The sequence below is a fragment of the Dermochelys coriacea genome, chromosome 4 (assembly GCF_009764565.3).
Source record: "Dermochelys coriacea isolate rDerCor1 chromosome 4, rDerCor1.pri.v4, whole genome shotgun sequence".
NCBI lineage: Eukaryota > Metazoa > Chordata > Testudines > Dermochelyidae > Dermochelys > Dermochelys coriacea.
In genome coordinates, this window is record NC_050071.1 from 93,065,993 (window position 1) to 93,092,207 (window position 26,215).

At 42.1% G+C, this 26,215-nt stretch overlaps 1 protein-coding gene across 3 annotated transcripts in view; it reads left to right on the top strand.

Annotated features, from left to right (window-relative positions):
* SCFD2 (sec1 family domain containing 2) overlaps positions 1-26,215 on the top strand; it is a 314,978-nt gene that overhangs the window by 225,126 nt on the left and 63,637 nt on the right. Inside the window, exons 6-7 of one of the 3 annotated variants that reach the window (XR_006281078.1) lie at positions 1,647-5,714; positions 5,756-6,356. The exons of 1 other annotated variant lie outside the window; for it this stretch is intronic. Coding sequence is in view for 1 of the 2 variants with exons in the window: in XM_043513828.1 (XP_043369763.1) it covers positions 1,647-1,735 (89 nt within the window). In the remaining variant the exon portion in view is untranslated. Of the gene's footprint in view, positions 1-1,646; positions 6,357-26,215 lie in introns of those variants that run through there. One more of the 3 variants, XM_043513828.1, reaches the window with a different exon arrangement.

Consider the following 26,215-nt stretch of genomic DNA (forward strand, 5'->3'; position numbering starts at 1 on the left):
CGTACCACCACCCAGTGAGTGCAGGGCACCCCCAACCCCTGCTGCAGTCCCCCGGGATGTAGGTCAGAGGAAGGGGTGGAGTGGGGGCGGGACTGGGTGGAAAGAGGTGGGGTGAGGGCAGCTTTCCTGGCCGACTCAGCCGGCCGGGGGATCGGACTGGAGACTGGAGCAGCACGCAGCTGCATAGGGCACCAGGAAATCTGGGGCAGTTGGTGCCCCAAATTTCCTGGTGCCCTATGCAGCTGCGTAGTTTGCGTATGGGTAAGGACGGCCTGGGCAGAGAAAGCTAAGGGATCTTAGATCCATCATGTGCTCACTGCATCTTTGGGAGTACATCTGCAGACAACTCCTTGAAAGACACTTGCCTTTCCTCCCTGTTCCTGCTGCCACCCTTATGTCGCTGTCTGGGGGGCACACTGTACATGTACCGGTCAGACAGCAGCCAGACATCCCACGTTTCTCTTTTCTGCTCCCTTGGCATTCAGCTGAGCTGAAAGGACACTTGCAGTCCAGTTCCACAGAGCCACCATTGGGTGCTCTTGGGTCTAATTTGGATGAGGCTGCCAATGAAATGAGCTTCCTGGCTGCAGTCTTGTCCCTAGTGTTTCTTATTCAGCACCTCTGGCAGTCTTTGGAATGGAATAGAGAGGTTCTGCAGAAATGCCTCCCTATAGAGGGAGAGCTGAGAGCAGGGAGAGAACAAAAACCAAGGAAGAGCAAAAATAGTAAAAGCAAAACATAAAGATAAATAAAGTAGAAAACAGAGAGAGTGGGAGAGAAAATCCAAAAGGAAAAAAGAGAGATTGTGGCAAGCATGGCAGGGCCTGGAACGAAGGGACACAGAGAAAGAGATGAGCGTCTGTTAATCCATGTCTAGTGAGGCACTGGCAAAACACTTTTTTGGTGGGGTTAAAGGGGAGAGTTAATGGCAATGTCCCAACTGGTGAACAAGTCTGAGGTTCACAGGCTAAGCTGTCACAGTGCAAGGATTTAAAAGGTCTGGTGCTTAGTGATCCTAAGCTGTAGCCTATAACAACTTTGCTTTTCCTTACTGGTGGTCATATGGTTCATATTTATGGAGTGCAATTGAATAGTTGCAGGTTTACCACTCACAGAGGAAAGAGATCGTCTTACTTACTGTAAAAGTCTTGAAGGTTTCTTTTCTTGCAAGTACAAAAAATACACTGAGGGCACGATGCCACGAAGCCTTGCAGAGCACACAGTAGGGAGTGCAAGGTAGTTGCATGAGTGTGAGGCTAGGCCTGGGTGAAAGCGAAGTTCAGCACTGAGCGTAGTCGTCCTCATTGATCAGAAACAACTCTTAGCCCCTTGGACAGCCACGCTCCCATCTCTAAATTGTACAGGGTAAGAAAACCACAAAAGGAGACAAGAGAATGGGGAAGTCTGAGGAATCCTGACGTGAAGTGTGATCCTCAGCATGCAAATGAGGCGCTTAACAAGCTACCTGCTCCCCCTGCTGCTAGGCTTGAATAACTTGGTGGTCACTAGCACTGTCATTAATGGAGGATCAGGTCCCCTGGACTCCCTGTCGTGTTCATCACCGTACAGCTTACATTTATGCATCGCAGTGTTGCCAACTCTCACAATTTTTCCCCAAGTCTCACAATATTTTGGGTTTTTCTTAGAACATAGTTGTTGGATTCAGGTTGCCACCTGCATTTCTTTAAGGAAGTTTCTATTCTTTATGGCTGCGAAGGAGAGCTTGAAAATGTGACTCCAAAATATTTCAACACCACAAGGTAAATACAATTTAATATTTTATAAATCCCATAATTTTTAAGCCACTCATGATTTTTGCAGCCTGACTCATGATTTTTGAATGGTTGGGGTTGCCAGTACTGTATGTGCAACACTCCACACCTATCTTGAGTAAACTCAAGCCCTTAACACTACTTGTTTATATACAGAGCGAGTGCAGAGAAACCAATAATTAAGTGAAGGGTGTGTAGTCAGTGACTGCTTGTTCAACATTAAAAATGGAAGGTTTAGGAAAGACTCATCCTTTATATCACAGACAGAAATAAGGGGACATAGAATAAGACAAATTCACAAAAATGTGGTTTACCTGCCTATGACACTTTTTCTGTTGAGTTTTCTCCTGTTCTCTCTGTAATTCTTACACAATTATTTACTCATTTTTCTTATCCTCATCTGGGTTTTATTGTATTGATAAACATTATATAGGCCGTATTCTGATTCATCTTATGAACTATGTTAGAAGCAAAAGGAGAGCCAGTTATCCTGAAATTAATCTTAGAATCGTAGGACTGGAGGGAACTTAGAGAGGTCATCTTGTCCAGACCCCTGCACTCATGGCAGGACCACCCCGACAGGTGTTTGTCTAACCTATTCTTAAAAATCTCCAATGATGGAGATTCCAAAGGCCAGCCAACTCAAGTGAAAAGCACCACCACACTGGAGATAAGGGGTTTTTGTGTAGATGGAACTCGAGTTAGGGGTAGCACTTGAGTTATAACTCAAGGTAACTGTACGATGAAGACAAGCCCTTTGATTTTCATTGTGAGCTGTGGGTGCTCATCTCCTCTGAAAATCAGATCACTCACTCCAGGGTTATAATATACCCACTTTTGAAAAATTAAGCTACCATTGCTGGTGCCACACGAACTGTGTTCTGTTAAGAAGGTAGCCTTCAGGACAAAGGGTAGTTTGACCATTTTATTTCAATCTTCTAGAAGGGCTTCCAGTGCAAGCTTCAGAGAAAATTGTTTGGGCTTTGTCTTTGCCTCTGTTTCAACCTGTTAATGTGTCAAGCTTTGTGATGCTTTTGGAAAGAAGGAAAGCATCCCAGAGTCTGTGCCCTATTGTACCTTATTCCTACACGGAGGGACAGCCAGTTGTATGTGTAAATAGAAGTGATACTGGGAAGATAGCACAGTGTTTGAGAGTCATATTTGGACTGCTACCTTCCTTCAGAGCCCAAAAGGTCCCAGATGCAGGTCGGGTAGGAGCTCTTCTCACAGTATGGCCCTAAGGGGCCACCAGGGGGCATCTGTTTGACACAAAGCTATGGAAATTCAAAGCCTAGACATCTCAGAGGAAAATTAATGTCTTGGTTTCGCAGGTTTTTAATTCATGTTTATTTTTTTAAAAATATTTGGGTCATATCATCAGTCTGAAAAATCATGAAACTCTCCAAATGAGACTTTGGAAAGGGAACCTTTAGCTTTAGTTTTTGTTGTTCTCTAGCATTGGCACAGCATCTTGTTTCTTCCACCTAGGAGGGACTTTTTCCTGGGGAGGAGTAACAAATACAGACAGCCTAATTTGTTCTTGGCAAGCCCCAGAATCTGCATTGCTGTGAGGGTCAGAAGTGTAATAATTCATAGATCTCCTCTTGCTGAGCTGGCCTCAGTTAATCAGAGTCTGTCTTTTTGTACTATTTTTTTCCTTTTGGATGGGTAACAAGTTCCCTGAAAATGAGCATGAAACATGCCGTGCTGGTATGTAAAAACCATGGTGCAGTTATGTATATCAGGACAACTTGAGAGAACAAATGTAATAAAATGTTTCTAATACTTATTGTCCTTGGATGGAAGTGAATCATGGTAGGAAGTTCTAGCAAAAGTTTTTTTATCTTCTCCAGTCCATTGGCTGGTGCAGGGTGAAAGGAGCAGGTTGCACTGTCCATGCTAGTAGAGACTACATTTCACACTGCTCCCTCCCCTGTGGGGGAATATGTTTGGTGTTAAAATAAACCTGAAACATATTCGTTACCTCTTTAAAACTCTAGAATTAAGGAATTAAAATAAGGCTGCTAGTGTTAAATATGAGTGACCTCAGTCATGTGTCATATGTGAAAACAAAAAAAAGCCAGAATGAAATGAGACTGATATTAGCAAATTGAGTACATCTAATGTCATGTGAGGGACAGCCTGTTCTTGTGGTTAAAGTAAGGGTCTGACAGCCAAGAGATCTGGGTTCTTTTCTCGATGCTGCCGTTGACTCATCGTACGAGTCACTTAAACTTTCTGTGCCTCGGTTTACCCAATCTGTATAACATAAATAATAACCTCATGTGAGAGCTGTGAGCTTAAATTCCCTAATTAATGTTTTAATGCACTCTGAAATCATTGGATGCAAATTGCTATAGATGTTCAAGTTATTAATATTATTTATTAAATAACTCTAGGCTGTTAAAATTTCACAATGTACATTCTAAAAATTCAATTTTAAAATATATTTTGACCGGACCACGGTAAAGTATATAACTGACCTAAGGCCCAGGTTTAAACTTTCTAGCTATTACCACGTCAGTGCTGGAGCTATTCAAAAAACGGTTGCAAAAAAATTTAGAATAGCAAAAATCTATTTTTGTTCCCACAATCTGTGTTCTCAGAAGTGACTGAACTATTTTTGGTCCTGTGTTCCAAAAACATTGACCCTTTGAGAAGAATAAATTGTGGAAGATTTTAGCCCCAACAGTTAACATTTAACAGTTATGGGCAACTGGAAAAGGGCCTATAGAATGGTAGCAGGCAGCCTTAACTGTAGCTGTTACTGACTGCTGCAGCTATGTTGAAGTGGAACGTAAAGTGGAAGTAAAGAACCACCATAAAGTAGAACCCCATTTTCCTTGCATTCAGAGTTTGATGTGTTCGGAAGGCTGGACAAAATTCAGATCTGATATAAGTGGGTGCCACATCATTGACTTCTGGAGGAGTTCCACCCAAATACAGCATGTTTTAAATCGGTCCCCAATTTTGGTAATTTAAGTTCATGGGTGGACCCAGGAGCCATATAGACCCTCTATGAAGTCAACTGGTACCGAGTCTACCCAAATTAGTCAGATCGGGGTCTTGGTCAGTTTTCTGTAAATTTTGTAAATAAACTTTTAGTTGTAAAGAAGTTAGAACAAATAATACTTAAATAAAATAATGTTCATGGTTATAATGTATGTCGATGAATCTACAGCTCACCAGCACCTCTCTACTAACACCAGTAATGGCACAACTCTTCTGAACTGAACTGCATTTTTAAATCAAATTTCCAGCATAAAATTTTAAACCATCAGATTATATAAAATTAAATAAGAAGGCTTAAATTTTTTATACAATAGCAGGTCATTTCTTATGTTAATATTTCCCCTGCTTTTCATATATACGTGTTTGTGTATTTGAGTTGTGAACATTTGTTTCTTTAAGCTCAGTTGATATGAAAACTGCACATCCATGAACCACAGAGCAACCCAGATTTTCAAGGAAGTCTCTCACATTTTGTCCCTTGTCCAGCACTCTGATTTAAAAGATTATAAATGACCATCTTTGCTGCTGCTGCCTTTAATTACTGTACTTGTGACATGTCCAAGGACTTTCCTGGGGTACTTTAATGAATGCTGAACTATTGGATCAGCAATGAGGAAACGTGGGCAGGAAAAGGAGAGAGAGGCTGAGAAGTAGAGAATAAAAGAAAGGGAGAGAGATTAGGTGGGATGGGGAGTAAGGATGAAAATGAAGACATGAGGACACAGAGGAAGACTAGCGAGGGAAACCGAAGAAAATATTGGGGCAGGAGGAAGAAAACAAAATACAAAAAAGGGGTGAGGGTGGAGGAAGAGAAGGAGGAAAGGGATTGAGGGAGAGATAAGGAAAGAGGGAACAATTGTTTCATTTTATGGAAAACTTAAGTCAAAGTAGATTACTAACCAGCATTGAGGAAAAGCTACTGCAAGGTAGGTAGAAGGAAAGAAAGGTAGGTAGAAAGAAAGAAAAAAAAGAGTAGGTAGAAGGAAAGAAAAGAAAGAGTAAAAAAAGGTTACAAGGAAAGAGAAAGCACAACAAATCAAGGGAGATATTGCTATTTGCATTCTAATTGTTTTTAAAAGCATGTTGCCAAAATATTCATAAATAATCCTGAATTGTATTTATCTATTTTTATACAAACTGATGGTTTTGGTCAACTGATAGGTATTAAGCAGTCCTGATTTTTATGAGCCACTCAAAAGGCATTGGCCAAACTGTTTGCTGTTTGTTAGTGCATAGGAAACCCAACTGAGATTCAACAATGAGGTAAGCTTTTCCTGCTTTGGGTTATGGTTAAAAAGAAGAGCCAAGTCGTTCTGAATAGGATGAAGTTTAGAGAACTAGGATTTAAGGAGACTGGAAAGGAAGAAATGGCAGCAGTCAGGATGAAATGACTGAAAGCATGCACAAGTTTTGGCAGAGGAGTTAGTAAGCAGGCTGACAGAACAGGGGGAAGTGGAGTATTTAACTGCCTTAGCATCTTTAATGTAACTTAATATTCATTTAATAAAATATGTAATGTTTGTTCCTAATGCCTTGCATTTAAGCATTTAGTTTATTTATGTTGTTTTTTGAGAGTTGCACAAAAGGATACAAGTATAACAGTAACAGCAACATTACGGTGGACAAGTACAAAGAAATCAAACAAACCCAATGAAAATTAGGAACTGTAGTGGAAAAAAGAAAATAGAGAGAAAAAAAAATAAGTGGAGGGGGGAGAAGAGAAGATGAAAGAAATGGCAATCTGAAATCTCCTGTACTCCAATACAATTGCAGGCACTAAGTTCATCCTCATGTAAATTACTTTTATTTCCCTAATTCAAAATATTTGCCTAGAATTTTTTCTAGAACTAGGGTGTATCACTCCAGGCAAATAATAATAATCAGAGCTCAGACTCAGACTTGTTTTGCAGCAAAGTGACATTCCCTGTTATGACCATTAGCATCTGCTCCTTCATGCCCCTGAAATCTCCCTCCATCCCTTTGAAAGGGAGACCTGCTGGAAAACTGGATGGTTAATGCAGCTCAATGTGCCCCCCACTAGGAGGCACTTGCTGCTATCTGAGGTCAGGGCTGCAGTGGTTTATCAGTGATTGTATGACTCAATAATTGCAAATGTATCATAATTAGTTTGTCTCATTCAATGCTTTTATTTATATTTATTATTATTATTGTGGTACCACCTTATGGCCTTAGTCAGGGCCCAAAATTTGGTCTGTGTGTAATTTAATTTACAAAAATCAAATCAAGAGATGATGCAATTTAAACTCCAACTGTTGCAGCCTAAATCTAGGAGACTCGTAGAAATGTAGGGTTGGAAGGGACATAGAGAGATCATCAAGTCCAGCCCCCGGCACTGAGGCAGGAGCAAGTAAACCTAGACCATCCCAACAGGTGTTTGTCCAGCCTGTTCTTAAAAACCTCCAATGATAGGGATTCCACAAGCTCCCATGAAACCTAGTCCAGACCTTAACTACCCTTATAGATAGAAAGTTTTTCATACTATCTAACCTAAATCTGTCTTGCTGCAGATTAAGCCCTTTATTACTGAAGTGGATCGTTTTCATTATTTCCTAAGTAAGTGACATTTTTGTATTGAATTAGTAGTTGTGAGTCCCAGTTTTATAAGATACAACGTGATGGCAAATCAGTGATAGTGTTTAAAATCTGTATGTATCAGATACACCAAAATCATTGAAAGCTGCTACAGAATCCATGGTTATATTAGTTTCCCATTTATTTAGAAACTTGGCAGACACAACAATTAGCAATCATCTCAAATTGTTTCTGATTAGTTCGGCACTTCTCTGTCATAGTGTGAGTCCTATTGGCTGCAAAAGCTCTGTGGAGAAGAACTAATCAACTGTGAACTCCCCTATGTCTGTGACTTCTGTCAACAAACTGTTTATGATTCCCAGAGTGGATTTAAATTAAGGACCAGTTCTTCCTCTGCTGTGAGTGAGATGTGGAAGGGTTGCAATCCATGTTAAAAAAAAAATCACTATATGACGGGAAGGAGTAAGTGCATCTTTGTTTTATTAGGGTTCTCTCAGATCATCACCTCATGCAGCTCATAACAGAATCACCATACTAGGATCCAAGCACAACAAAATTGCCAGATTTTCTGCCTAAACAACATATAAATATTTGAAACAAGCATTCTTTTATTTCCTTTTTTCTTTTTTGTAGAAAGTGCATTCGTGTAAAATTATGCTGCTGTTTTACTGAGAAAGGGAGAAAGCCTCTAAGTTGTGCTTATTGCTTTTCTAAACCGTATATCTTGCACAAAACAGCAGAGGTCACTGTTTTCATTATAGGTTTCAGAGTAGCAGCCGTGTTAGTCTGTATTTGCAAAAAGAAAAGGAGTACTTGTTAGTCTCTAAGGTGCCACAAGTACTCCTTTTCTGTTTTCATTATGAAAAAGTGTCGAAGGCTGTGTGATACACTAGCAGTTTTGCAGTCCTTGATTTCTTAATAACAGAATATAAATACTGTAGTATACCCTAGACACGATCATGTTCCTCCCTGTAGAGTTGTGGGTGAAGTCATAATAACAGTTTAAAACCAGATGTTTCCCTGAATGGCTATCCTAGAGGAGATACAGCATACAATTATAAAATGAAGGCTGCCTAAAACAGAATTAATGACAGTCATCATTTTAACAGGTCCGTATCTTTTTCTTCCATTCCTCCTCCTTTCCTACACTCACAGGAATTTGGGTTAGAGATGCAGTCTCTTTAAACTCATAAAAACTCTTTAAAAAGTAATATCTTTCTTTGAAGTATGATAAAAGTGCATATTTACTTATTTAGCATGCAAGTAAGCTTGCAGAGCCTTTCCTTCCACCTGGAGCCTTTCCCTGCTGGAGGAGTCTTTTCCTGCAGAGGAGAGAAGCTCTGGTAGCAGGACACTACACTGCTGTTAGCAGTGTAGACAGAGAGGCATGGCTTGGGCAGATAGAGGAGTGTATGTGCTCACATATTTACTCACACCCTTCAGGAGTGTCTTGATTCTACTTGCCTAAGCTGTACCTCACCAGCAATACTGCTATTTATATCCATGCCAGGGGGACCGTGCAGGTATGTACTCTACTCACCGCCAAAAGATGTGTGCAGTAGAGAGGTACCCTAAGGCTCAGTCTTCACTGCAGACAAGGTGGGGGCTTTTACAGTGGGATAACTAAACGCCAGGTAGCTAAGTAACAACAAAACTATCCCTGCACTTGGTTAACCTCACCATGTTTACCTCATAGTAAAATGATCATGCCTTGTCTCCAGTATAATTTTGCAGAGAGATTGCTAATTATCCCATGGTAAAATTATCCTGGGAGTAAAGTTAATTATTGAGGAATCCTAATTACAGTGTTTATACTAAGGCTCTAAACTATCTCTTGTGCAGTCAGCATTAATAGCACTAAATGAAGTGGAGAGAGCCTTAAAATAGAGAGGAGGAAAGGGTGGGAAATTCAGACTGAAAATATTGTCTAATATAGGGAACGTGATATTTATTAGGTTTTCAAGGAGTTTCTAATCACTCTTGTTACACGGGTAGCACTTTACAGTATGTTCTTTTAATATTCCAGAATATGTTTTCATGTTTTGTTGCAGAAATACTTAAATTAAACCAGATCTGAGCACAGTTTAAAAGTACACTTTAAATGCCACTTTTTCACATGGTTAGATAGGAAGAGATTTCCCTTTCCAGCTAATTTTTGGCCTAACTGTAGCAAGTTTAGAATTGAACAGCAGAGGGCAGAATTGTTCTGAATACCAAAACTGCATACAAATCTTTAAAAAACGATACTTAAAGATAAAATACAGGCACTTATGGAACTATGTTTTGTTTCTATCAGAAAAGCGATAGAGGCTTTTAAAGCTCCATATTGTATTATTAAATAGAGGTCTTTGTTTTATAGAAATGCTGTAATTTGAATCCAAAATTGTTTAATGGGCTAAAAGTCAAGAATGCCATTACTTATATTGATATCTTGGTTTTATTTATTTTAACTAATAGAGTTTTGTTGACTTTGGGGAATGCAAAAAATGTGGTAGTAACTTCTGTTTAAATTTAGAATAAGTCAGGATAATAGAATTACTTAGCATATCTATCCAGAGTAATGGTATAGTATAATACCACAAAGGGATAACCAGGCAAAAATTTGTTCTTGCGTGAAGATATATGTCTGTGTCCAGTAAACGTTGGGGCTGTATAAATATACCAGCTACTTTGTAGCTCTATAGTGAGACTGGTCTGAACATCCCTTCATAGGCAAAGTTAAATGTGGCTGGAATCATAACACTATACCTGAAATGGGTACTGCCCAGCTTTGACTTCAGGCACTGGGAGATGGTTGAACCTTTTAATGTGGTTCCCCTGAATTACAATGGTGTTGTAATGGTTCCATAATCATATGCTGTTGGGTGATCCCATTGATGAGGATCCAGGATTTTTGTGCGACTTCCCATTGTAATTAAAAGCCCGTGTTCTTAAAGCCCATGTTCCTGTCAGGGCATGTAGGAAACACTGTGCCTGCAGAGGAAGGGAATTCTGCCTCTCCCTCATGCTATGTCTCACCTCCCAGTCAGTGGAAGCCCTTCCATGTTGACTCTCCAGTGTTTCAGCACCACACAAATAGAGGTGGCTGGGGTGTAAGCAGAAGGAAGTTCCTCTAGATTCTTCCCCTCAAAACCATGTCAAACAAGATCAAAACAGTCCAAGGCCAGGTCACCCATCTTCAGTGGGATTGTGGCAGCAGCCACATTAGGAAGCTCGGTTCCTGCAGGAGACATGGTGACCAGTAATCAGTAAAACTGGACAGCATACCAGAAGCACCCACACTCAAGCTTCTTGGTGTGAAATCTCAGTGGCTGTCTGTAGTTGCAAGGTTTAAAACCCAAATGGCACAATGTGGGTAAAGCTTCGGGAAAGAAATTAAACCACTTAGTTCAGCTAACATCTCCAATATTCAAGTATAAAATTATGCGTATTTCTTACAGAAAAATACTTATACAAATGGCTTCTAAAATAGAAAGTTCTGTTGGCATAGTTTTGAAATAATTATCATTTTTTCACCTCAGTCCCTTTAAATGGGTAAGATTGCTCTAAAATCTTGTTGTTATTATTGTATTCATGTTATATACACATACTTGATATTCTACATCAGAATTCAGGCCTTTGTACATTTTAAATGTGAAGGACTGGCAGAAGCCAATTAATGAGAAACACACAGGGATTTCTGATTTTAACAATGACATGTTTCTAGATTTCAGAAAGCCAGCTATATTTTGAATCATCACTGGGCCATGAACTCTCCTCTGGAAAAACCTGTGTGTGTGTTTAGTGGAGAAGGACAGAAGAATCTTTGCAAGGAATTCTTCAGTGTCCTTCTAAAGCATCCCTGAGGGAAGTGGGGTTTGGCATGTGGAAGGCGCTGAGGTGTTTAGCCTCCAAATTTGCAGAGCCCAGATAAATGCAAAGAATACTTAACCCCTGGCTTCTGGAGCCTTTCCAATGAAGGCCTGACCATCTGAGATGATCAGGTGCAGTGGGGCCCTCAGTGGCAACACTGATCACAGAGAGTATGTCAATACTGCACACTAAGCCTGGGCTCTAACTCAGGTTTGAGCCCAAGCCCTGCTTGTGTCCACACACAAATCAGTCTGACTCAGGTCAGCAAGTGCTCAGGACCTAGGTCCTAGGACTCTGCTGTTGGATTATTACATTTGGAGGGGGCAAACCAGACCAGTAAGGGCCGGGGCTGTGTCACCACTTGCCCTGGAGGCCTTATAATATTTTGCTGTTATAGCTCCCGGCCTGGGACACTCACCGTCAGCCTTCAAGCAGGCAGGTTACACCCTGAGCGTCTGTGTGTTAGACAGCCCTGGTTCAGCAGCTCTCACCCCAACAGCCTGTCTACAGCCCCACTCTGGCTTCCATCAGCCTTGATTACAACTAGCTGGTCAGTCCTGAATCTCCCCAAAACAGTGTGCCCTGAAGTATCCAGCCTTCATTTGGACAGCTCAGAGAAATGATAAGGTTTGTTGCTGCTTTAAAGAGACAAAAACACAGCACAGTTTATTCACTTAACGGGGGTAAATATACCCTTCCTTTCAAACACAGCTCTGAGCTTGTTTATAGTAAAAGTAAAACAACTTTATTAGCAATAGGACATAGGTTAAGTGATGCCAATTAAAAGAAATAAAAGTAGAGATGGTTGCAAGCAAATAAAAGTGAGAACGCTCATCTAAAAGTCTAAAACTTAATCTAGCAAGGTACGAACTTCGTTCAAGACGATTTCTCTCACCAGTCTTCTTTCTTCCCAGGAGTTATGATTGCTATCTATAAATATATCAGAGGGATAAATACCATGGAGGGAGAAGACTTATTTAAGCTCAGTACCAATGTGGACACAAGAACAAATAGATATAAACTGGCCATCAGGAAGTTTAGATTTGAAATTAGATGAAGGTTTCTAACCAGCAGAGGAGTGAAGTTCTGGAACAGCCTTCCAAGGGAAGCAGTGGGGGCAAAATACATATCTGGTTTCAAGACAAAGCTTGATAAGTTTATGGAGGAGATGATATGATGGGATTGCCTAAGTTTGGCAATTAATTGATCTTCAACTACTTGTGGTAGATATGCCCAATGGCCTGTGATAGGATGTTAGATGGGGTGGGATCTGAGTTACTACAGAGAATTCTTTCCTGGGTGTTTGGCTGGTGAGTCTTGCCCACACGCTCAGGGTTTAGCTGACTGCCATATTTGGGGTCGGGGAGGAATTTTCCCCCAGGGCAGATTGGCAGAGGCCCTCGGGGGTTTTCGCCTTCCTCTGCAGCGTGGGGCACGGGTCGCTTGCTGGAGGATTCTCTGCACCTTGAAATCTTTAAACCACGATTTGAGGACTTCAGTAGCTCAGACATAAGTTAGAGGTTTGTTACAGGAGTTGGTGGGTGAGATTCCGTGGCCTGCGTTGTGTAGGAGGTCAGACTAGATGATCATAATGGTCCCTTCTGACCTTAAAGTCCATGATTCTATGGCTGACTTCCCTCAATCAGGGTCTTGCACAGAATACAATCCTTTGGCTTCCCTTGTCTTCTTAGGTGAAAGATCTTTGCATAAGCAGGACTCATCTTTCTCAGCTTACAAGAATTCTGTTCCCTTGTGTCTGTCTCGTGTTGGATGCCAAAGATGGCTTCTGTCTTTGCTTATATCTTCCAAAACTGTATGACCTTGTTTCAAGAGGCAGGCTGACCTAATGCTTTATTCCCCATCTTCTGGGCTCCAATCCCCATTATGTAAATAGGCCTTCCATTATTTCTGGTCACACCTTGGTTAATTTCACTGGAGACAAGTAAACAGCTGTCCTGTCCAGAAGAGACCTGCTTCTCCATTCAGTTTGTCACAGACTGTAAAGTATAATATTAATGAGTATCCATAATTCCTTATATAATGTTAATACATACAATGATATTAATCACCAATGTCATAAACTTTGATAAAAGACCTCACTCAATACACTTCTATAGTACAGAAATATTGTATACAATCAGTTGATTCAGTTGCTTATCATTTGAGGTTCAGCCTCCCGGCTTTATAAACTAATAAACCTTTGCAATGTATTATTTGAAAATTAAAACTCAGTCCATGTTCCTCTTTCTTGATGGGTGTAGACGCCAGGCTGTCTTCTCCCCCACTTATTAGCTTGATAGCTTTGTTTACCTAATATGTAAATGGACATTCATTGTCACTGCCTGATGACCCAGCTGGTTAGAGAAGCAAACACATTCTTTTATCTAGGGCAGACCTGTTTATCAACTCCCCCTGACAAACTTGGTTTAAACACATTTTAGTCATAGTTCCAGCATATATCCATTAACTCTTTGTACATAGCCTGGGCGTACATCATGCAAGAATATTTATGATCAGTGAGCTATTAGTTTTCTAGTAACATATTACATGTCATCTTTTAGATACAGATTATAACCATAGTAAGCTGGGGTACACTGAATTGGCCAGGCCAGCTGCAACTCATCATCTGATCCCAGTGAGCTCCTTGCCCTCTGGCACTGGGATGCTCTTCGTGTCACACCTCCTCCCTTACAAAGCTGCAGCAGGGTTAGTCACTGGCTGTTCCAGAGACAGCAGATCAGAGCTCTCTTTTCTGGACAGGGCATGTGCCATTGTATTTTCTTTCCCCTTTATTTAAAAGGAACCTGTTTTGTCACCTTTGTCTGTTTACAGTCTCCAAGCCATAATACCTGTGAATATCCATAATTTCACCTACTGAGTTGTTACACAAACATTTCCCAGTGACACTAATGAACAGTGTGTTGTTAGATTCCAAATGATACATGTCACCTTTTAAATAAATATCAAGACACCCGTGTGTGAGGTGGAATGAGTGTGTCAGGTCTGACGAGTTGCTGACAGAGATTAGTGAACTGCAAATGGGCTTCTGTGCCACAGGGGCTGAGTCAGAGCCCAAGTCTTGCTGTGGCTTGGGTCCAAGCCCTGACATTTTTGCAGTGTGGACTCAGCTCAAGCCACAGACCTGCATCAGAAGTGCAGCATGGATGCATAGTGCAGCATGGATGTGTTAGTCCAGCTGTGAAATGCAGGTCCAGCACCTGTAAGCCCAGGTTTACAATGTAGCATGGACGCTCAAGCACAGGCCTGGAAACAGCAAGTCCACAAGCCTGGGTCCCTCAGACCCGGGTTTAGAACAAGTGTAGAACAAGTTTAGAACAATTTGCTACCCATGCACCTGCACAGCACAAGCAGTGGAGGAACTTCTGCTGGAGTTACAGCTTCCTGGAGCAGCATTAAATCCCACACAAAGATCCATGGGATAGCTAGTATAGTGTGGAGTGTAGCTGCTTCTCAGCCCTTCCACCTGTCAACTCAGACATAACCTTACTGATATGTGGAGCTCATAAGCCACAGAGATGAGGCAGAAAGGGACTGCATGGTCTCAGGGTCAGAGGAACACATGTCACAAAATAGCAGCTACTCCTGTTCTGTAACCCTGGACATGTCCACCTGATCTAGTTCACTTCCACCAGTGTTCCTGGAAGAGGACCTATGAATTCGCTGAAAAAATTGTATGTCCTGTCCAGAGTGTGAACAATATCCCATTAACAATACCTCTGAAAAAGCCACCTTTGTCGTATGTGTGCATCCTGGCATAAAGTGAATTGGATCCATTTGTTGATTTCCAGGCTCATCCTGCTAATAGCATCTCTACTTTCCTCCCATCCCCACCCCCGCTAATCCTAGACCATCTCCTTTTGATCGATTTTTGCTTTATGTACGTAGCAGTACCTGGTTATTTTCAGGCCATTTTCAAACAATTACAGGGTTCATTTCAGTCTTACGGTTATTTGATGCCTATTACATTTGCTTTTGTTTTTTATAATCATATTTCTCCTACCCCAGCACTGCACCAGCACTGTGTCCCGTGGTTCCCTTTTCTGTTTGTAATAGCTTTTTTGTTATGCATGTCACCTTCCTGTCTGCACCTTATCTATCTTGATCCTGATGTTGATTACTGAATAGTGTATAATAGTTTAAAAGTTTTAAAGCATTTCTGAGTCTGAGGGTGTTTTGGAAGATGTATAGTAGTAGAGGCAGGTTCTGTTACTCATTTTAAGTAGCACCTTATTCTGCAAGTAATCCCATTAAAATGAATGGGTCTACTTGCAGAGCAAAGAATAACTGAGTGTGAGTAAGGGTACCAGAATCTGGACCTAAGGGTATGTTGTCAATACAATAAAAGCCCTTTGGAACAGACCGGCTGGCTCAGGTTGGCTGACTTACGCTAGTGTGGCTCAGGCTGTGGGGCTATAAAAACTTCAGTATAGATGTTCAGGTGTGGGCTGGAGCTGAGGCTCTGAGACCTCACAAGGGGGATGAGTCTTAGAGCCTGGGTTTTAGGCCAAGCATGAACATCTACAGTGCTATTTTTAGCCCTGAGAGCCCTAGTCAGCTGATTCCTCTGAGACTCGGTGCCGGGGTTTTTTAAATGCAGTGTAGACGTACCCTTAGTTCTGAGGGCAACATTTTCATGTCTTACGATCCTTAGTTACATTTTCAGTGTGATGTAGGTATAGTTTCATGGAGTTTAAGGACAGATGGGACCATTAGATCATCTAGTCCAGGGATTGGCAACCTTTGGCACGCAGCCCATCAGGGAAATCCGCTGGAGGGCCAGGACGGTTTGTTTACCTGCAGCGTCCACAGGTTCGGCTAATCGCAGCTCCTACTGGCTGTGATTTGTCGTCCCCGGCCAATGGGGGCTGCAGGTAGTGGCGTGGCCCGAGGGATGTGCCTTTCCCCCCTTATAGTTATATAGAGTACAGCACTGAGATCCTGATTCAGGAAAGCAGTTAAATTTGTGCTTAACTTTAAGCATGTGCTTAAATCCTGTTAACTAAAAGTTAAGCACTTCCCTCCTGACTCGGGACCTTTCTGCAAAATATCTCTCCATGTGCACCATTGGGCCGGGGAGAGGGGTTTGTTACTGAAACTCATATGCTTCCTGATTCTCCTGTCTATTCTGCATTTTCCCAAAACTTCTTGTTGCACCACAATTAGTAATTTATGGTACTCACTGTAATATCCAAAGCAAGATGCCTTGCCACCCAGGTGTAGTTATAAAGCCTGGTTCTCATTAGTTCACCTCTTTTCTCTAAGGCCATGCATGGAAACATCAGACCCCACAAAGAGACACTGAGGTAAGATCTGCTCACATACAGCAGTATGTACCCTACTAAATCTAAGTCAGTGTTTAATAATTGCATAGACTTCTTTCCAGGTCAGTTGAATTCCTTAAAATACCCTATTCTTTTATTAGGGCATTGTGGTTTTTATTGTTATTTTGCTTGAAATCACTGTTGTTTTGCACTTATTCTTGTGTTAAATACCTTTTTTGCTTGCTGTGGGGGCAGTTATCTGTTATGATAATTAACCTAGCAACCTCCCAGATACATTGGGGATGTTGGAGGCATAAGTATAGCTGTTGTGATTTACTGATATACATTACTACATTAAATTACATAGTGGGATTTCATCAAAGAGGTGCTTTGAGATGCTATACTAGGGCCTCTGTTCTCGAACTGGTGGTCCTTGGAGCCCATGCTGGTGGTCTGCGGAAAGCTGGCTGGCCATGTGCTGCAGGCACCTCTTCCTTGCTTGTACCTGCGATACGTCATTAAAAGTTATCTAAAAAATAAATTAATTTTTTGCCTAATAGTACTTTACCAGGTAGGCAATTGTTGCAGTTACCAGAGGAATATTGTGTACAACCTATCTGTTAAGATATGGTGTGTGAGAGAGCAGAGGGAGTGATGGAGCTGCCTTGCAGGAGACTTAAAGCCTGGAGCAGACATGTTCTCAGTGGTTCTCAACCAGGGTTACACGTACCCCTGGGAGTACACAGAGGTACATCAACTCATCTAGATAGTTGCCTAGTTTTACAACAGGCTACATAAAAAGCACTGGTGAAGTCAGTACAAACTAAAATTTCATACAGACAATGACTTGTTTGTACTGCTCTATATGCTATACACTAAAATGGAAGTACAATATTTTACATTCCAATTGATTTATTTTATAATTATATGGTAACAATGAGAAAGTAAGCATTTTTTCAGTAATAGTGTGCTATGACACTTTTGTATTTTTATGTCTGATTTTGTAAGCAAGTAGTTTTCAAGTGAGGTAAAACTTGGGGGTACACAAGACAAATCAGACTCCTGATTTAGTAGTCTGGAAAGGTTGAGAGGCACTGTGCTAAATAAACCAACCAGAGACACCTCTTGCGGGGAGGGAAACTCAAGCAGCTGGTTCCTAATGAGAGAGATGAAGCAGTTGTTTGAGAGGGCTGACTCTGGGAAGGATACAGGGGAGTCAGGACAGCTGCAAGCTGAACCCCAGGGTGGGTCACCCCCTAAGAATTAATTTTAAAAGAAAGATCCTGAAGGAACACTTCACTCACCCAGGCTCTGAGGTAAGAGCCTTGCCTTGGGACATATTTTTGGGCCTTTGAGTTTTACTTCTGAGTTATTTGTCTGAATAAACTTTCATTGACTTCAGTGGAAGCAAAGTTAGGTCAATAATTAGAGCTTTTGAAAATTCCATGCTAAATTACTGCCTCACTATTTTCAACACTGAAATTTATATTGTAGCAAATAAATGCTGTTCTCAAATGGTCTTTCTGTTGCTTTAAGTAACTTTAACACTTTATGAAAGCGGCAAGTTGACAACCATGGCAGATTAAAATTCTACGTATAAAAAATAGATGCACCATATGCAGTGCAAACTTTACCGCACTGCCCCACCAATGTGTCTGTAGGGATCAGGTTAGGCTCTGTGTCCCTTCAGTCTTTGGCTTTTGTACTGAGCATACTGGTTATGATGGTCTTTTTTTGTGAGGAGGACATCAGTGCACCAAGAGCTGAACAGAAATCAGCAACTCATTTTACACAGGGCACCATACAACTGTTGGGTAGGAATGACTTTTGGTCACTAATAAGCAGGACCAGATTCAGAGCAGCACTCAAAGGTGACGGGTGCTGTGTCATTTACCAGTTCCCCTCAAGAATCTATTCCCCATCAAGCAAGACACTTTGTTTTTCCCTACTTTCTGCAGACAAAACTACTACTGGTCCAGATTTAAGTCTGTACTTCTGAGTAGATACATTCAGTTCTTTGACACTAAATAACTTGGATGAAAGCTTTGGCTTTAGCAATCCTGGAACCTTTGGATTCTTAAAACCGCTGCCGAGGTTTACTGCTAAATCTTGTGATACAGAAACATATCCAACATGTTGTCACTTTTAAAAAAAATTGGTGTCAACTTTGTGTGGAATTTTTCTCATAAAGATATAAAAATAACATTCTGATACTAATTAAAGATTACAAGCTAATACAAATTAATACTAGCCAGTGAGGAAATGAATTCACAATATCCAATAACTATTCCCTTCTTGGCCCTCTTAGTCTGTTTTATAGCATTTAATGTGTTTTGTCCCTTTGGTAAGTATATTTCCATTGCACTGGCGTGACAGGCTATCTGCTAAAATATTGCATTGAGTTCAGAAGGAATTGATGGCTCACCATACCTTGCAGGTTCAGGCCTTCCATCCTATTTGGATTGCTTAGAACTCAAAGAGTGCCTCTGATTATGGGCTTCCTAGGGTCTCTGCACCTCAGTGCTGTGGGCAACAAAACAAGCAGGAATGCCTCCAAACTGAGAGGGATTTCCCAGTGACATAAGGCTGGCAGACCAGCCCTGTGTTGGCCCCAGCCCTTCCTGAAACTTGACACAAGGGCATTCTGGGGAAGACTGAAGTGCAGTGCCCATAGGGAGTCATCTTAGATAATACAAGTTAGACAAGTGACAGGCTGCTCTAGCTCACACTGGGGACTGACTTCTATGAGACTAGTCATGGTACTATTGCTACACCTGGTAGCAAGTGTTGGCAGAATCAGGCCCTTAGACTTCTACAAACCAATGGGGAATATTTTACAACTAAATGAGTGATTGTGTGTGTTTTGTATGTCTGTGACTTCAGCATTTTTAAAAAGAAAAGGAGTACTTGTGGCACCTTAGAGACTAACAAATTTATTAGAGCATAAGCTTTCGTGAGCTACAGCTCACTTCATCGGATGCCGATGAAGTGAGCTGTAGCTCACGAAAGCTTATGCTCTAATAAATTTGTTAGTCTCTAAGGTGCCACAAGTACTCCTTTTCTTTTTGCGAATACAGACTAACACGGCTGCTACTCTGAATTCAGCATTTTTAGAATGCTTCTATGATTTTTGCCCTTTATACTCTGCTATGGCTGTGACTTTTCATAAAAATGAGCCCTGAAAAAATCACTGCCTTTGCATGTGTCATATAAATGATTGCTTTCTGTAATATAATATGCATTCTTGCAGTGGCTGCCCTTAAAACTCTGGCAAGAGCATAAAAATATGTGCCCACAGGAAAAGGTGCATTCTTCATGCTTGTCTCATTTTGCTACTCTTACCTTTTTTTCCTCTTTCTGCCATAACTATCTTTTATTTTTAAATACATCTATTTCTCTTGTGAACTAATTCATTCTCTTGGCTCCTCTGACCCCCTGTTCTGTAATTCTTTCCATATGTTTATTGTCCTTTGTTTGTGAAACAGTCAAGCCAATTTTCTGCTAAGGTCGTGTCATTTTGTTTGCATTCCTTGTAAATGCAAAGAGTTTGATTGGAGCCATTTAGACATTTCAAGTATGAAGTGTTTGCTTGAGTCTTCTATAAAAACAAGATGTTAAATTTTGTGACGCTAACCTAGTGAGGAAAAAGTTTAATAAGGTAGACAGCAGGCTGGTTTAGTTGTAACCACGGATTGTTCATTGACACTGCATAAACTTGTTGATGAGTTTATTTTTTTTAAATTCCTCTATATTTTAATAAATCTCCCTACAAAAATTGAAAAAAATAGTACTTTTCTGCTACTCATTTTCTATATGGACTTTATCTGTTCACACAGCTTGTTTTCTTAATAGCCTATGCATACTGAGATTAGTGTGTAAAAGAGTCAATCCTATGATTAGACAGAATTAATTTGGCCTCCTTGTGTGTTTGCATTATGATGTAGTCTTTAAGTACATGGTCACATACAATTTTTCCACAGTGCCCCTGCCTCATTCAGTGTGAGATTCTTAAAAAAACAAACCAAAAGAACAGAAGTTCCATCATGTGGCACTATATTGACACTCACATGGTTCATCAGCGGGGTTGGAAGCTTTATATCCACATATCTCTGCCTCTTGAGCTAACAGAGAGACTGGTAGCACTAGTAGGTTGTCATTCTCTATATCGGGGTTGGCAACCTTTCAGAAGTGGTGTGCCAAGTCTTTATTTATTCACTCTAATTTAAGGTTTCGTGTTCCAATGAGACATTTTAATGTTTTTAGAAGGTCTCTTTCTATAAGTCTATAATATATAACTATTGTTGTATGTAAAGTAAATAGGTTTTTAAAATGTTTAAGAAGCTTCATTTAAAATTAAATTAAAATGCAAGGTCCCCCAGACCAGTGGCCAGAACCCGGGCAGTGTGAGTGCCACTGATATCAGCTCGCGTGCCACCTTTGGCATGCATGCCGTAGGTTGCCTACCCCTGCTCTGTATGGACCAGCACTAGGGGGGACAAGACATATACTTTCCCGGTGGTTTTCACAGATATCTGCTGTCAGAGAAATGGTGAAACTCAGGAATATTGGGTTCCATTCCAAGCTCTGGAGGTCAGTGTGATCTAATGGTCATACACATTTCTGTCCATTCCTCCCTAAGCTTAATCACTTCTGACCCATCCCCCTCAAACTTGTTCCTGTGTCAGTCCTGTCTTTTCCTCAGTCCCATTCTTCTTGCCTACCCAGTCCCAGTTCCTGCTCCACAGTATTCCTAGCTAGCTGGGTCAGCAGTGATGTATGGCATTCAAGTCTTGACCCTCACGTTCTTAACCTTTGGTCAGGATGTATTACTGCCAATGTATCAGACCAGCTTGATTTATTTTTCCCTCTTCAGTCTAACTTTTTCTGAATGCTCTGAACTGATGCATTTGCTTTTTCATGCTGTATGGGACTATCTGATGAAAACCCTTCTCTGTGAGAATATATTGCAGATCAAACAGCATCACATGTTTGACACATATTCAGACAAGGAAACTTCTTGTTTCCCTTTGTCTACTAGAAATAGAATACAGCAGTGTTTCCCAAACTTGGGACGCCGCTTGTTCAGGGGAAGCCCCTTGCGGGCCAGGCCGATTTGTTTACCTGCCGCGTCCACAGGTTCGGCTGATTGCAGCTCCCACTGGCCGGTTCGCTGCTGCAGAGGTGAAAGCACAAGGCCCACGCCACTTCCCGCAGCCCCATTGGCCTGCAGCAGCGAACTGTGGCCAGTGGGAGCCGTGATCGGCTGAACCTGCAGAAGCGGCAGGTAAACAAACCGGCCCGGCCCACCAGGGGCTTTCCCTGCAAAAACGGCGTCCCAAGTTTGGGAACCACTGGAACACATGATAGGTTTTAAGCCTTATGCTTTCCTCTCAGCCTAGACTTTTTCATTACATTGCTTCATTGGTGACCTTTTTAATGCTTCTTTATCCCTGAAGTCGTTCAGCATCTTAAAAAAAGTAAAACAGCTATATAGCTGGGCTCTCTGATATCTTTACTGATACTCACAGACTTTTCCAATGGCCAGGCAAGTTACCGAGTGGTTATTTTTATATCCTGAGAGAAGGAAGGAGACTTGAAATAACTTTTCCTGGGAAAAATATTATCATTTCTATTAGAGACCAGTTTCCAACATTCAGCGCTTTGTCACTAATGGATTGTAAAACTTTCAGATTGCCCATCCCACGGATGTCCATGGAATCATTTGTCAAGATAGAAAAATGCACTTGACAAAACTGGCCAGAAGCAGCCTACAGCTAGTTTGAACTGGACTTAAACAAATGCTGCCAGAATGTTTCTACTCCTTCTAATAATCAAAATGTTTAATTAGGACTTATGGCAGTGTTTATATAGATTGAGATACCTCAAGTTATTTGTCCTTAAATAAACTTTTTGTTTTTCAGTAACTGAGATATAAAAATTGTTTTAAAGAGCTCAAGGATCTTTAAATGAATTCAGGTGGTTATGCTTAGAAAAGTGACATGCAGATGACACTGGGGGGTTCCAAGTGTATTGCCTCTATGATTCATATCAAATTTGCTCATCTTACAACAGCAGATATGTTTGTTCTAGCTGCTAGCCCTCCAAACACCCTTGGGGATCTGAAAGTCAAGCTGTGTCCTTCTTGGCTTGTACATCAGAGCTTCAGATCACGTTGTGAGGCTTCTTTGTTCTATCAGGCTTTTGGCTGAACATTATTTCATTTTGTTTTTATTCTGGTTCCTTCTCTCTGGAAGCCTTCGGCCAGGCAAATTTTTATGAGAATGAGGCACTTAAGAGTTTTGTGCTCAGTTCAGTATGTAGGTATTGCTGCTAGAGGGGCTATGTAAAGCGGTAAATAAAATAAAATGTTACAAATAATAAATATTCCATAAAGATTAGTTAAGTTTTTTGTTAATGATCCACAAGGCAGAACAGAATCCTGCACAATTCCCTTTATCTGTGTTGCTTCTACAGAGTTTATTTGTGTCCGTAAAGCAAGTCACTCTGATTTTCAATATGCCCAGGGAGCAGAAGGTGCTATTTGTCCTAGGGTATGTCTACACTACGAAATTAGGTCGAATTTATAGAAGTCGGTTTTGTAGAAAGCGTTTTTATACAGTCGAGTGTGTGTGTCCTCACACAAATGCTCTAAGTGCATGTAGTCGGCGGACTGTGTACACAGTACCAAGGCAACAGTCGACTTCCGGAGCTTTGCACTGTGGGTAGCTATCCCACAGTCCCCGCAGTCTCCACCACCCATTTGAATTCTGGGTAGAAATCCCAGTGCCTGATGGGACTAAAACATTGTCGTGGGTGGTTCTGGGTCCATCTCGTTCCCTCCCTCCCTTCGTAAAAGCAAGGGCAGACAATCATTTTGCACCTTTTTTCTTGAGTTACCTGTGCAGACGCCATACCACGGCAAGCATGGAGCCTGCTCAGCTAACTGTCACTGTATGTCTCCTGGGTGCTGGCGGACATGGTACTGCATTGCTACACAGTTTATTGCAGCAGTTTATTGCCTTTTGGCAGCAGACAGTGCAGTATGACTAGTAGCCGTTGTCGACATAGTCCTGGGTGTTCTTTTAACTGGGCACCTGGGCAAACATGGGAGTGACTCAGCCAGGTCATTTCCCTTGTTTTGTCTCATGGCGATTGAGTCCTACCGGCAGTGCACTGTCCTTTAATCTGCAGCTAGCAGAAGACGATGGCCAGTAGTCATACTGCACCATCTTCTGCTGAGCACCCAGGAGGTGACAATGGCTAGCGGTCGTACTGCACAGTCTGCTGCCAGCATGATGTATAAAGATAGATGAAGTGGCTCAAAACAAGAAATAGACCAGATTTGTTTTGTATTCATTTTCTCCTCCCTCCCTCCCTCCCTCCCACTGTGAAATCAATGGCCTGCTAAACCCAGTTTTGAGTTCTGTCCTTGAGCTTTTGAGTTCTATCCTTGAGGTGGCCATTCGGTTTCTCGCAAAGCCACCCCCTTTGTTGATTTTAATTCCCTGTAAGCCAACCCTGTAAGCCATGTCGTCAATTGCCCTTCCCTCCGTCAGGGCAACAGCTGACAATCGTTCCGTGCCTTTTTTCTGTGCAGACGCCATACCATGGCAAGCATGGAGCCCGCTCAGATCACTTTGGCAATTAGGAGCACATTAAACACCACACGCATTATCCAGCAGTATATGCAGCACCAGAACCTGGCAAAGCGAAACTGGGCAAGTAGGCGACGTCAGCGCAGTGACGAGAATGATGAAGACATGGACACAGACTTCTCTCAAAGCACGGGCCCTGGCAATATGGGCATCATGGTGCTAACGGGACAGGTTCACGCAGTGGAACGCCAATTCTGGGCTCGGGAAACAAGCACAGACTGGTGGGACCGCATAGTGTTGCAGGTCTGGGACAATTCCCAGTGGCTGCGAAACTTTCGCATGCGTAAGTGCACTTTCATGGAACTTTGTGACTTGCTTTCCCCTGCCTTGAGGCGCAAGAATACCAAGATGAGAGTAGCCCTCACAGTTGAGAAACGAGTGGCAATAGCCCTGTGGAAGCTTGCATCGCCAGATAGCTACCGGTCAGTCGGGAATCAATTTGGAGTGGGCAAATCTACTGTGGGGGCTGCTGTGATGCAAGTAGCCAACGCAATCAAAGATCTGCTGATATCAAGGGTAGTGACCCTGGGAAATGTGCAGGTCATAGTGGATGGCTTTGCTGCAATGGGATTCCCTAACTGTGGTGGGGCCATAGACGGAACCCATATCCCTATCTTGGCACCAGAGCACCAAGCCAGTGAGTACATAAACCACAAGGGGTACTTTTCAATAGTGCTGCAAGCACTGGTGGATCACAAGAGACGTTTCACCAACATCAACGTGGGATGGCCGGGAAAGGTACATGACGCTCGCATCTTCAGAAACTCTGGTCTGTTTCAAAAGCTGCAGGAAGGGACTTTCTTCCCAGACCAGAAAATAACCACTGAGGATGTTGAAATGCCTATAGTTATCCTTGGGCCCCAGCCTATCCCTTAATGCCATGGCTCATGAAGCCATACATAGGCAGCCTGGAGAGTAGTCAGGAGCTGTTCAACTACAGGCTGAGCAAGTGCAGAATGGTGGTAGAATGTGCATTTGGACGTTTAAAAGCGTGCTGGCGCAGTTTACTGACTCAGTTATACCTCAGCAAAACCAATATTCCCACTGTTATTACTGCTTGCTGTGCGCTCCACAATATCTGTGAGAGTAAGAGGGAGATGTTTATGGCGGGGTGGGAGGTTGAGGCAAATCACCTGGCTGCTGGTTACGCACAGCCAGACACCAGGGCGGTTAGAAGAGCACAGGAGGGTGTGGTGCGCATCAGAGAAGCTTTGAAAACCAGTTTCATGACTGGCCAGGCTACGGTGTGAAAGTTCTGTTTGTTTCTCTTGATGAAACCCCCTGCCCCTTGGTTCACTCTACTTCCCTGTAAGCTAAACACCCTCCCCACCTCCCTTCGATCACTACTTGCAGAGGCAATAAAGTCATTGTTGCTTCACATTCATGCATTCTTTAGTAATTCATCACACAAACAGGGGGATAATTACCAAGGTAGCCCAGGAGGTGTGGTGGAGGAGAGAAGGACAAGGCCACACAGCACTTTAAAAGTTTAAAACTTATTGAATGCCAACCTTCTGTTACTTGGACAATCCTCTGGGGTGGAGTGGCTGGATGGCCGGAGGCCCCACCACGACATTCTTGGGCGTCTGGGTGAGGAGGCTATGGAACTGGGGGAGGAGGGCAGTTGGTTACACAGGGGCTGTAGCGGCGGTCTGTGCTCCTGCTGCCTTTCCTGCAGCTCAACCATACACTGGAGCATATTAGTTTGATCCTCCAGCAGCCTCAGCATTAAATCCTTCCTCCTCTCATCACGCTGCCACCACCTTTCAGCTTCAGCCCTCTCTTCAGCCCACCACTTACTCTCTTCAGCCCGTCACCTCTCCTCCCCTGTCATTTTGTGCTTTCCTGCACTCTGACATTGTCTGCCTCCATGCATTCATCTGTGCTCTGTCAGTGTGGGAGGACAGCATGAGCTCAGAGAACATTTCATCGCGAGTGCGTTTTTTTCACCTTCTGATCTTCACTAGCCTCTGGGAAGGAGAAGATCCTGTGATCCTTGAAACACATGCAGCTGGTGGAGGAAAAAAAAGGGACAGTGGTATTTAAAAAGACACATTTTATACAACATTTTATAGAACAATGGGTACAC